This window comes from Suncus etruscus, chromosome 8, assembly GCF_024139225.1.
Source record: "Suncus etruscus isolate mSunEtr1 chromosome 8, mSunEtr1.pri.cur, whole genome shotgun sequence".
NCBI classification, from domain to species: Eukaryota; Metazoa; Chordata; class Mammalia; order Eulipotyphla; family Soricidae; genus Suncus; species Suncus etruscus.
The window spans coordinates 112,387,413-112,401,036 of record NC_064855.1 but is presented as its reverse complement, the minus strand read 5'-3'; the positions used below and the strand labels follow the sequence as shown (position 1 = coordinate 112,401,036).

General features: G+C 37.3%; 1 protein-coding gene across 1 annotated transcript; it reads left to right on the top strand.

Moving 5' to 3' along the window:
• Positions 1–785: 785 nt before the first annotated feature.
• Positions 786–1,799, top strand: OXGR1 (oxoglutarate receptor 1). Its single transcript, XM_049778716.1, has one exon. The coding sequence runs from the start codon at positions 786–788 to the stop codon at positions 1,797–1,799; it is 1,014 nt and encodes a 337-aa protein (XP_049634673.1).
• The last annotated feature ends 11,825 nt before the right edge of the window (positions 1,800–13,624 follow it).

Below are 13,624 nucleotides of genomic sequence, written 5' to 3'. Positions count from 1 at the left end.
GATTTAGTTTGTTAGATTTTGGGTCTACACCCAGCAATGCTCAGGGGTTACTTGGGACCATGCACTAAGGAATTTCTCCTAAGAGTGCATGGATGACCATATGGGATGCTGGGGATCAAACCTGTGTTAACTATGATCAAAGTAATTTTCCCCTCTATACTAACTCTCAGCCTCTTATAAGAGAATAACTTTCATTTCAGACAAATACACATTTGGGTCTTGACTTTTCTACCAGATCCATTTCCAGGAAGCAGCTCCATTTTCTTCCTCGCTCCTGATTGATTCTGTAAAACAGACATAACAAAAAGTCCTTGGCAGTGTTTTTACCAAGTTTCAAGGTAACACAATGGTAAAATGCCTTGAGTGTGATTAATGGTGGTTCTTGTTGATATTAACTCTGATATCCCACAGTTTGCCAAAGAGTAACTTGGCTGGATGATTTTCCAATAGCTTCTCCCAAACCTGCTTAATACTCCATGATCTTTCTCATGGAAACTTCACTTTCACATTATGGCTAGCTATCTTTAGTAACATGCCCCACAGTCCTTTTACATTTTCTTTTAAGAAATCCATTTTTTTTCTCCCAAAAGTGTGTCTTTGGAGATTAAAGAGAAAGAAGTAGTAAATTTAGATGAAGTGAAAGCAGTTTTCATTTCAGAATAGATCATTGTTTTCATTACTTTCTCATTGATGTTTTCTATTTTCCTTTTACAGACGTAGCTCTCAGTCGATTCCCATTTCCACCGGAACACTCTTGTTGGTTTGCAAGATGAAAGGAGACAGCCATGAATGAGCCACTCGTAGATTTGGTGAATGCCTCTGATTTCCCCGATGATGCGGCTACTTCTCGAAACTGCACTGATGAAAAAATCCCGCTCAAGAGTCACTACCTCCCGCTGATTTACAGCCTCATCTTCCTGGTGGGCTTTCCTGGGAATGCAGTGGCCATTTCTACCTATGTTTTCAGAATGAGGCCCTGGAAAAATAGCACCATCATCCTGCTGAACCTGGCCTGCACAGACTTGCTCTATCTGACCAGCCTCCCTTTCCTAATTCACTACTATGCGGGTGGTGAAAACTGGATCTTTGGGGAGTTCATGTGCAAGTTCATCCGCTTCGGCTTTCACTTCAACCTCTACAGCAGCATTCTCTTTCTCACCTGTTTCAGCATCTTCCGTTATTTTGTGATCATTCACCCCATGGCCTGCTTCTCCATTCACAAAACACAATGGGCAGTGGTGGCCTGTGTTATGGTGTGGGTCATTTCGCTGGTGGCCGTCATTCCCATGACCTTCCTGATCACATCCACCACCAGGACCAATAGATCTGCCTGCCTTGACCTCACTAGCTCAAATGACCTCCTCACGATCAAGTGGTACAACCTGATTTTGACCACCATCACCTTCTGCTTCCCACTGATCATAGTCACCCTTTGCTACGCAATGATTATCTACACCCTAACACAAGGTCCTCAGCCTCATAGCTGCCTTAAACAGAAAGCTCGAAGGCTCACCATCCTCCTCCTCCTGGTGTTTTACATCTGTTTTTTACCCTTCCATATCTTGAGGGTCATTCGGATTGAATCTCGGCTGCTCTCCATCAGCTGCTCCATGGAGAATCAGATCCATGAAGCTTACATTGTTTCTAGACCATTAGCTGCCCTGAACACCTTTGGCAACCTGTTACTGTATGTGATAGTTGGTGACAACTTCCAGCAGGCCGTCTGTTCAATGGTAAGATGTAAAGCAAGTGGGAACTTAGAGCCAGCAAAGAAGATGAGCTACTTCAACAATCCTTGACATGGGAGATGTGTGCAGTCAAGAAGAAGGGTCAGCTGGCCTTTCCCTATGACTTCTGAGAAGTCTCAGGTACCTCTCACAATGGAACACTAACTAAATGTTGTATATTAAAGTAATTATGTACCAAAGTTGCAAAATGAGCTGGTGCTCTATGCAATTCACATATTTGAATCCTTTCTTGAGTAGATATAGGAATGGAGTACCTACCAGAAAAATGATTAAAATATAGAATTGCACAGGCTGAAGTTAGTACAGCAGGTAGCTAGTATAGACATGCACTTGCCTGGCATACAGTTACTAGGGTTTGATTCTTGGTATCCTATATGATTTCCCGAGCATCTTTAGGGGTAATTTCCAAGTACAGAGTGAGGAATATCATCCCTAAGCATGACAGGTGTGTCAAAAAAGAATTAGAACCATTTGAACTCAAGACCATCTTGAAGACGTATAATAGTAATTGTACCAAATTATTATGAATGTTAAAGTTCCATACTTTTGCCCTTGATGTTTCAGTAAGTTAGTGGCAGAGCTAACCTCCCTCCTACAGAGTGGATGTGATGCCAGACTCTCTAAGGCATTAGTTGTGACTTTTTTCCAATTGTCTTTCCTTATATTTATATTTAAATCTTTTCTATAAATTTTGAGATGATTAAACTGTGTTTAAATTGTGTTTATTTCTTTCACAAGAAGTCAGTTAAAGTTTCATGGGAGTCAACTTGCTTTTCTTCCATGTCCCTGTCTCTGCCATATGGAGCCTCTGCACCATGTCTACCTAACTTACGTTTTTCGTTTATGAACTCTGTCTTTTGCTGCTTCTCCCTGGCTTTCCTCAGCCAGACCTTTTTTATTTTTTTATTTAAAAAAGCATGCCCTATCACAGGTGTGGGTGGGTCTCATCATCCAGATAAGATTAACATCTCAAAGGAAAGCTCAGGTAAAAGGGTATTGGGGAAAGAGTTCACTTTACAATAATCCAAAGACATAAAAAGCAAATACTCTAAAATTAATACCTATAGGATAGTTGAAATATTATGTTTTTATTGTTGTATATTATTTGAGAGGCTATTATCGGGCTTATAAAATTATCAAGTTACAGTAGTAATATCAATGTGTCATGAGAAAGAAGAGTCACATTTATGCAAGGATAAAACACATAGACTTTTTAAACATCCCCATAATATCTTGGGGATTAAAATCATCTAACATTGTTTTGATTTCTGTGGGAAAATCTCCCAAGAAATACTAGTCCTCTTTAAATAGCTTTTTCTTTTGTAACTCATAAAGGCATGGTATCTATTGTAACAGCTAAAGCTATTTTTAAATTACATGTGTGCTTAATTATCACAAAGTGTAAATATTTGAGAAAATGCCTAGTCTGGATATTTAAAAGCCTAGTAAATGTGTTGATACAATTAATAAACTAATTTAAAAATCACTGACTATGCTGGTAATGTTTTCCAGTGAAAATGCAGCTTTATCACTGTTCTATTTACATGAAGTTTATGTACTCCCTATTTAGAGAGCAGAAATAAATTTAAGAATTAATTAGAGAATAAGGTTGGGAGAGAGGATTTAAACAGAGGAAATATTACCATAGAAACTCCTCATGATTTTCAGGTTGTTCACTTCTGACAACCACCTATGTGAAAATGATCTAGATCATCTTTGCAAGACAGATTGATGGTAGATAGAAGAAAGCCTCAGTCCTGGTATAAGTGTGACTATATGTCAGGAATCATTGTCTACTTGCTTCTGATCCATCTTCTTCTTGGCCTTTGTAGAGCATTTGGAACAAGCTAGTTCTAGGATTTCTCACATTCCCATCTATGCTGCTATGGAATAGGATCCAAAGTTCCACCTGAACCTGGAAGTTGACAACTCTCTTTGTCCTTGGCTTTGAAGTTCTAGACTAGTTCAAGTACCATCACAAAGTGTAATCACATTAACCTTTATCCCACGCTGTGATTATTCTAGCACTAGCCACAAATCTTCCTCTCTACCCCTCTTCTCTCTACCCCTTCTGCTTCTTTGTTAACCAAAGTTAACCAAAGTCAAACATCTCCATGATTGTTGTATATATCTAGCACTTCATTTTTCTCATTCTTCCCACCAAATTACAGAACAATACTTTATTTCTCAAGCATTATTAGTTTCTTTCACCTTGTTCTTTTTTTTGTTTGCTCTTATAAGTAACATCACTTTCTCAAAAAAAAAATTTTTTAAGATTTTTGTTACCCTGGGTCATTGACTCAGTACAGAGACAAGAAGAATTTTTCCTTATCCTTAAAAAAAGCTTCCCTTTATTCAGTTCTCTTCTTAAAATACTCTCAAAACTATGTGTTAAAAGCCAATTTCTATTTGCCCTTGTGAACTCTGCTGATCATGTATAATCAACAAAAACCCAAAGTAAGTTGGAAACCAAGAATGAGATTTATTTTTTTAAGGAAAGGATTTGGGGCTAATTGTGTTGTAGAATGGAGTTTGGAACTAAGGTCAAAAAATGAGACCAAATATTCCTCTGTTCCCTTGTGATAACCCAGCTGTAGGTAGATAAAGTTATGGACAAAAGAGTGAAGAGCTGTAATTATAGAAAGGGACCTACCTGTTCAGTCCACAACCTAAAGATGGAAACCAAGATCAGGTGCACCCCAAAACAAGGAATCCAGAAAAGAAAAATTTTCTATATATAAATCTGCCACTTATTCTCTGTGTGTGTTTGGTTTTATTTTATTTTTGGACCACACTGGGTGATGTTCAGGGGTAACTCCTGGCTCTGTATTCAGAAATAACTCCCTGGCAGTGCACAGGAGACCATCTAGGATGCCAGAGAATCCAACCTGGGTTTGTCACATGTAAGGCAAAAGCCTCACTTGGTATGATGTCACTCTGGTCCATGCCACTTATTCTTTTTCACTTTAGAGCATGCACATTTCCATGTAGTCAGTTAATTTTCTAATTGAACAAAATGGATTCACATACTAACACCTTTTTAGCAACAGTTTATGTTTTGCCATTTCTTTTTATATACATGTGCTCTTTATTGATAATTTTTATTTTGACCAAAGTGGATTACAAATCATTCACAGTAGTATTTGACGTACATAGTGACATTGAATCAGGGGCATTCCCACCACCAAATGTTCTTCCTCCACCCCTGTTCCCAGCATGCATCCCATATCTCCTCTCCTTTGCCATTTCTTATCTTATAGAAACTTTCCCACATATATTTCTAGAATATTCAAAATGAATTCTAGGAAGACCGATTGTTTCATCTATCAACATTAATCTTGTTTGAAATAAAACAACCATGAGTGTTAATAACTATAATAACATACAACAAAATCTAAATGTAAGAAAATAATGAAACCAAACAAAATACATGATTTCTTTTTTTTTCCTGCAACATCCAGTGACACTGTAGGGTTACTTTTGACTATGCGCTCAGAAATCGCTCCTGGCTGGGGGACCATCTGGGACGCCGAGGGATTGAACCGAGGTCTGTCCTAGGCTAGCGCTGGCAAGGCAGATGCTTTACCACTCTGTGCCACCACTCCGGCCCCAAAATATATAATTTCTTAATGTTATCTATAGTTAAAACCATATTTTTTCTTCTCTATTACATAAAAGGTGTCTCTTTCCAAGTTGACATTTCAAATCGTGATCCAAACATGGTGCATGTATTATATTTAGTTGACAAGTCTATTGATATTCTTTCTGAATCTATTATATTCCATTTATATTCTTTCTATCTTTATTGGCAATTTTGGAGAAAAGGTTGGATTATACCCTAATGTGCTTAGGGATAACTCCTGGTTTTGTGTTTAGGCGTCATTCCAGGCCATCGTATGGGCATCACATTCTGTGCTAGGAATTGAATCTAGCGTGGCTATAGCAAAGCCAGGCTTTAAACCCTGTAATATCTACTCGCACTTTTTACATAAGAAATATAATTGTTAGTCTTTGGAATTTTTGACATAGACTTGAATTAATATAGCTCCTTATCATGGTCTCTTATATCCCGTATTTACAGTGAACTTAGAGAGCTAAAGATTAGAGGTCAATTTCTTCCTTCCTCCCTCCCACTCTCTTATCTTCTCTTCCCTCTTTCAACCTTCTATCTTTCTTTTCTTTGAAATAATGAACATTTATCCAGAGTCTTATTGTCTTTTTAATTTATTTTTTTATTTTTTACAAAAGCACAGATTTCCTTGAGGAGAGATGGACTGTACAACCTTTCCCCCATTTAATGAATAAGCAGGAGCTTCATGATGTATTAGTCTGATATTCTACCAAAAAGTTCTCCAACCATCACTAACTTCATGGCTGATTCACCAGCATGTTGCTAAGTCAGAGGATATCTCAGACCACCATATTTCACAGAAGGTGATGATGAGAATGAGAATGAAGACTATTATCCTGATGTTTTCCTGCTTTAGCCAGTGAAAGCTATTCTGTCAACAGCCCAGACCCTTGTCTTCTACTCTGAATCTAGTTACCAGGGGTTCAAATTAGCTTCTTCTGGGGAAAAGACAGGAAGGAAAAAAAGGGATATGGAAGCTTCCTTTCCAGAAATTGTTCAGAGGAACAGTAAGCATTGGCAGAACAGTTCAATAGAATTATCTTTCTATTGGGCCAATTCTTTTTTTTTTTTTTTTTTGGTTTTTGGGCCACACCCGGTAACACTCAGGGGTTACTCCTGGCTATGCACTCAGAAGTCGCTCCTGGCTTGGGGGACCATATGGGACACCGGGGGATCGAACCGCGGTCCGTCCAAGGCTAGCGCAGGCAAGGCAGGCACCTTACCTCTTGCGCCACCTCCCGGCCCCTATTGGGCCAATTCTGTGTTCAGTATCGCTACAAGCATCCTACCATCCTGGAAACTGTAGGCCAAGATCTGAAGCTCTGGGGAAGGATGTTAAAAAAAAGCTATCTAAATGTCTCCAGGCTCCTTGTTTGATCCAATTAAGTGCCTTTGTGTGTCCTCTTGGACACTTTCATTCCCCTCAAGGGCCCTGAGAAGGGCAAGGATAGATGTTAATATTTATAATGCTACATGGCTTTGAGGCCAAATAATCCTACCTATTCAAAATTTCTTCTTCAGTTTGATCCAGCCACCCCACTAAAATATAACCCACCTGCTATTAAATAAGGGCCAATGTTGCAAAGTCAACAATGTACATATGCCTGGAGGATAAGTACTTGCTTCTTACTGAGTTTTGGAAAAAAATTAATTTGCATGGTGCACATCTGCTTTCTTTTCTTCTTAGTTTCATTTCTGCACTTTTTTTCCTAAATATTTTCAGTTAATTTGCCCTTCACTAATCCTGGCTTGTTCTGTAAAAGGAATTGCTATGAAACCCTTTTATGGAATTCCCAATTTCAGTTATTTTTGTATCTTTATTAATTACTATTTTAGTGAATTTCATTGTATATTCTTTCCTTTGGTTCACATTTATCAATATTTTCTGAACTAAGTAATTATTTTAAAATTCTATTTCTCAGGGCTGGAGCAATAGATAGAATAGCAGATAGAACATTTCTCTTGCACACAGTTAACCCAATTTTAATCCTCGACATCCTAAATGCCCTCCCCAGCCCACAACGAGTAATTTCTAAGTTCAGAACCAGGAGTAAGTCTGGAGCACTGCCAGGTGTCACCCCCAAACAAAATAAAACAAACAAACAAAAAACCAAAAACCTATAACACAAAGTCTTATATCTTTGCTCCACTTTGTGGGGTGATTTCTGCTGTTTGTCTTTTTCCTCATGTGTAATTACCCCAGAGATTTCTCTCCTTGAATGACTATGGGCTTTGAATGAATGAATAAAGATTTGTATTTAAAAGATCAATGAAATTTATCATTTTTATTGGATAGGAATATAAACTTGGAAATATATTTCTTTAAATTTTGGTGTTGATCAGTGTGCTTCTGGTTTGTTTTTGTTTCTTTCATTGTATTTTTACTTGATAGTAAAAGTGTGTTTCCAGTAGATAGTGTAGGTTGGACTGATTTTTACCCAAACCAACAATCTCTGCCTTCAAAAGAGAGTTTTCAGTGCACTTGCATTTAGTGTATCCATGAGTATAGTTCACATACTCACATTTAACATGATTTTTAACAGAGTTCCCATACTATTTGCCCATTTGCCTTTTTTATTTTTGCCAATTCTGGAGGTTTGTTTCTATCCACTCATTCCTGTTCTCTTTTCAATAAATATCAAAGCTTTTAAACATTTTGTTTTACCTATTAACTCCTTAGCAATGTGTTTCAAAATTCTATTTTATTCCTAGAGATGCTCTACTGCTTTAGGTATGTTTTCTCAGTTTTCAGAGATTATTGAGCATCAGTTACATATATGCATCATTTTACTGTGTTCACTCACAGTATCTCACAGACTATATATGTATGTATATATTATACACATATATATCAGCTTAAGGTTTGTGCTAGTGCTGCGGTGCTAAGTTGCTGCAACTCTCTAAAGGCTAAGAGAGGTGGGAGGGGTCACTGAGGAGAAAAAAAAATGGTAGCTAGCAAAAGTTGGTTTGTGAGGTCTAAGGAAAAAAATGTTATCTCTGACCATAAAAGTACAAGGAGAAACAGTAAGTACTGATGGGAGCTATAAGGTCCCCTAAAGAGCCAGCCACTGAAAATTATTGACAGAGGTAGTTTTCGTGCTGTGGCCTTTTATTAAAAGAAGACACTATCCAAGATTTTTCACAGCTGGAAAGTATAAATCAATACTTGCTGCTAAATCGTCCAACTTAGGCTGATATATTTTTTTATGGCTGTTGTTCAGCAACATCCAGAGATTCTCAGGGCTTACTTCAGGCTCTGCACTCAAGGTTCACTCCTGGTGGAGTTCAAGGGACCACACGTGGAGCCCAATATAGAATCAGGTTAGCCACTTTTAAGACTAGAGCGTTATCCACAGACTTATCTCTCTAGCAATCCAAATGAGGATATATCTCTTGTTAGGGGTTAAGACAGCTGGTACCTATGGGGTAAATTCGATAATCATCAATCTTCCCAAAAGTTCAGGATTACTATAAAATGATTGGCAAATCATGGGGCCTTTGAAATAGAACACAGCTTAGCTGACAGTACATATGTTTACTGTAGAGTTTACAGAGCATTTCAATCCCATTGTTGAGACCTATTATCTAGGAAAGAGATGCTTCCAAACGCAAATCTCTGTGCTAAATGCTGGAGAGGTCGCATGGGGTTTGGAACTCTTGCCTTGAATACATGCATTTTGAATCCATCACACCATATGAGCCCATAAACATCACCAGGGTCAGCTCTGGAAGTTCCTTGAATGTGTGAGGGTTGGTTCTGGAAATTCCCAGCCTCACAGAGCCCAGGCAGTCTAGTGATTTTTGCCCCCTACATTGTGCCTCAGGCCCACTTGGCTGAGAGAATTGATAGGTGGAGTTTCTGAGTCTCCTGAGCGCCACTTGGGGACACCCCCCCCCCCACAACCCCATCTCACTGCTTGCTGACAATGTATCTGTCACCCAAGAGCTTTGATGGAGATGTTCAAGGAGATGGATGATGCTCTCAAGCTTGCTAACACAACATCCATTTTGTAGATCAGAATCAAGAAATGTTTTGGGCTTTTATGTTTTCCTATTTAAGGAATATATTGCCTAAGTTTTTAGCTGCCACAGATAGGGATTTTCAGATAGATCAAGGCAAAGTCAAACAAAAATACTATCTGCCATTAGGAAAAGTCATGATTCATCACAGAAAAATCTAGTAATATTAGCAAGAGTTTGAAAGCAGTTGACTCAAAACTCTTCTGGAATATTTTCGAGTTTAAGATTTTAGTAAGCGCAGATATGAGAGGAATAGCAATAGAACTGAGATTAGAAGTGGGTTTTGAAGATGTAACCACAATGCTAAAGGCTCACATTAAAATATTAACAGGTAAGAAGTTGCTTCTTCTGGATGAGCAAAGAAAGTATTTGCTTGCATTGCAATGAAATGGAATCCCAGTGAAGAGGTTGTGAACATTGTTGAAATGGTAACCAAGGATTTGGACTTATTCCATCTAATGAGTGTATAAAGCAAAGATAGATACTGACTCCAACTTTGAAAGAAGTTCTGTGGAGAAAAATGCTATCAAACAGCATCAGACACTACAGATAAATATTCGGTGAAAGGAAGATTACATCAGTGTGGCCAATTTCATTGCTGTTGTCATATTCATTTAAGAAATTGCCAATTGCTTTCAGCAACCCATCAAACAAAAGTCAAAATCCTCCACCATCAAAAAATATAAATAAAAATAAAAACAAAAAAAAACCCTCCACAAAACCTCAGAAAACATCATCTTTTAAAAGTACTTTTAATTATATTCCCTTTTCAGACACAAATCTAATAGACATTGACTAGATTGAAGTATAATGCAAGCATAACATTTTTTGCTTGTTTAGGGGCCACATCCAGTGATTCTCAGGGCTTTCTCTTGACCCTGCATCAGGAATCACTCCTGGTGGAACCTGGGGACCATTTGGGTGCCAGAGATCATACGGATGTGTACAAGGCAAGCACCCAACCCACTGTATTATCAATACAGTCTCCATATCCATGATTTTTACATTGCACTGAGAGACTCCTGACTTGCAGTGGTCCAGAAAAAAAATCCACAATACCTCCTGGGTGTGCCCATATCATCTATATAATATTCTAATTGTGGCTTGGTTCATGAATTTAAGTAGTGTGAATTCAAAGCCATGTGTGTAACCACCATACCACATTGAAGGAAAGAAGTGCTAGATACTTACAGTCTATGCAGCTTGTTCCCTCACTAAGAAGTTCACTAGTTTTCAACTCAACCCTTTAGGAATTTAATATCCAGTATGAGCTGACAGCTACAAAAACTACAAGCCAATGGCCAATGTAGGAATCAGAGGTGTATATATATATATATATATGTATATATGTGCATATATATAAACATGGAAGAAAGTACTAAAGGAAACAGATTCTGTTGGATACATAAGTACATTTCCAAAACCTATTATCAATAAAAATTCCTTGAAACAGATCAGAAGATTGTTTAGAAATAATTTAAAAATAAACAAAAAGCTCTCAGGTACTAAGTCTAGATAGATGAGTGGGCTTATTTCTTATGTTCTGCACTACCTTCCTACTACTTGGTATGTGCTTAACACTCAGTATTTGAAGGCATTTCTTTCCCTCCCTCCCTCCCTCCCTCCTTCCCTCCCTCCCTCCCTCCCTCCCTTCCTTCCTTCTTCCTTCCTTCCTCCCTCCCTTTCTCCCTCCCTCCTCCCTCCCTCCTTCCTTCCATCCTTCCTTCCTCCTTCCTCCCTCCCTCTCCCCCTCCTCTCTCCCTCTATTTTCTTTCTTTCTTTCTTTTCTTTCTTTCTTTCTTTCTTTCTTTCTTTCTTTCTTTCTTTCTTTCTTTCTTTCTTTCTTTCTTTCTTTCTTTCTTTCTTTCTTTCTTTCTTTCTTTCTTTCTTTCTTTCTTTCTTTCTTTCTTTCTTTCTTTCTTTCTTTCTTTCTTCTTTCTTTCTTTCTTTCTTTCTTTCTTTCTTTCTTTCTTTCTTTCTTTCTTTCTTTCTTTCTTTCTTTCTTTCCTTTCTTTCTTTTCTTTCTTTCTTCCTTCCTTCCTTTCTTACTTTTTTCTTCTCTTTCTCTCTCTCTTTCTTCTTTTCCTTTTCTTCATGTGATGTTCAAGGTTTATTCCTGCAGGTGGGCACAGAAAAATATTCACTACCATGAATTGAAGCATGGTTGGCAGTACATGAAGCAAGCCCCTTAATCTGTACTGTCTTTCAAGCTCATTGGGAGCACTTTTGCTGTTCTATTTCAACTTGATCTAATTGGTCTAGAAGAAAGTCTTAGAGGCTGGCTATATGATGATGGACTTATTTCCTAATTTTAATGTAGGCAAACATTCCCTGAACTTGTTAATTTTAGAAATTATAGAGAAATAGAGTATTAAGAATGATAGTCACTCTATTTCTCTATTTTAATTTTGCTTCTATTATCACATATTTAAGATAAATAAATATATGTTCCATGATTACTTAACAACACATAATTTCCTTTAATGGTTTGGATATAGGCCCATAACCTGAGCATTATATTAATGCTTTATTTTTGTATTGGGGCCATACCTTGTGGCTCTTAGGACTTAATCCTAGCTCAAGGGTAATGGAATTATATAGGGTGCTGAGGATCAAACCTGGCCAGCTGCTTGAAAGGCTAGTGCTCTACGTACTGTACTATTCTGGCTCTAACATTAATATTTCTAAATGGTGGTTTTATATATTTTATTAAATTTAATTAAATTTTAATTAATATTTTATTTAAATTTTTATTAACTAAAATCCCTTCTGTAAATATGTGAAAATAAAATGTAAATACATGAACAATTTTGGGTTTATATTTTTATTAAACAGAAGCATTCATAGATCTAATGACCTTTGTGTCTGGAACTGAATGATCAGCTTTGATTTCTATTCAGATAAGTTGACAAGCATCTCCTGAACCCCTGTGATGTGCCGTAATGCACCTTGGAGACATAAATCTCAGCAATAAAACAATTCCACACAACTTTTGCAATATAACTGAATTATTCGTTATGCTAAATTTACTTATCTAACTTCTCAAAATGATTACCCTAGTTATTTTTGCTATCATCATTGACTATTTTTCTAGTTATATATAATAAGCTTAATCTAAGGGGAACATTTCTGGATTCTATACAATCATTTAAATCTCTCTTATATAACTATCCCTTAAACTATGTTTAAAAGGGTACATTTATAGTTATCCTTAGGTGCTAGTTGCAAATAGCTCAATGAGCCATTTATTTGCATAAATCCATACAGGGGTCTCAAACTCTATTTACCTGCGGGCCGCAGGAGGCAAAGCCAGGGTGAACTTTGAATGCAAAGTCAGTAGTAAGCCTTGAACATTGAGGGGTGTGACCCAAACAACTAAAGCAAAACAAAACAAAAAAGATTCCTCTAGGGAAAGGCCACAAAATGTTGTATGGAGGGCCATTTGCGGCCCACGGGCCTCGAGTTTGAGACCCCTGAGATGATGATCAATAGAATAGTAATTCCTAATATGAATTTTGCCCTAGCTTATAAGAAGAGACAACATTATAACTACTTAAATATTGTGCCATGAAGACCAAGAAAATATATATAATCACCACAAACGAGATCCTCTATGTTGAACAACAAACTCCCTATTCCTTGTAAAAAGTTTTTGATTCTCCAATCACCCCAAAGTTTAAATAATGCTGCCATTTTTTTAAAAATCCAGGGTTAAGTCAAGATAATACTGACATTAAAGAATTTAACCAAAGCCAGTGTGCAAGCAAGCCCCTATTGAAATTTTGTCATTTATAAATAATGGCTAAAGTTCAGTTTTTGACTTTTTGCCTAGCCTCTAGGCTAGCTTAGCCAGCCCTAAATCTTTGTCATATTCATGAACCACTTGGGATGCTTTCCAATATAGGACTTGAGTTACTGTTCTTCCATGTCCATTTATTTCTTCCCAGTGGGATTATTAACTCCTCCAATGTATGGTCACATTTATTTGTATTTCTTGCTCCTAGCAATATGCGAGAAGGTATGATCTAGAGAACAAAAGCAAAAATAAGACTTGTTTACAATGCTAAATACCTGCTTCTTAATCCAAATTCTTACTGGACCAGTTGACCAGTTTTTGGATATGGAAAAAAAGAAATGTGTGTTTAAATGGAGTCTTTGAATTGCCTTTGAAGATGAAGGAAAGAACTTCTGTTTTGGGTAACATGCTAGATTAAATCTACTGCAC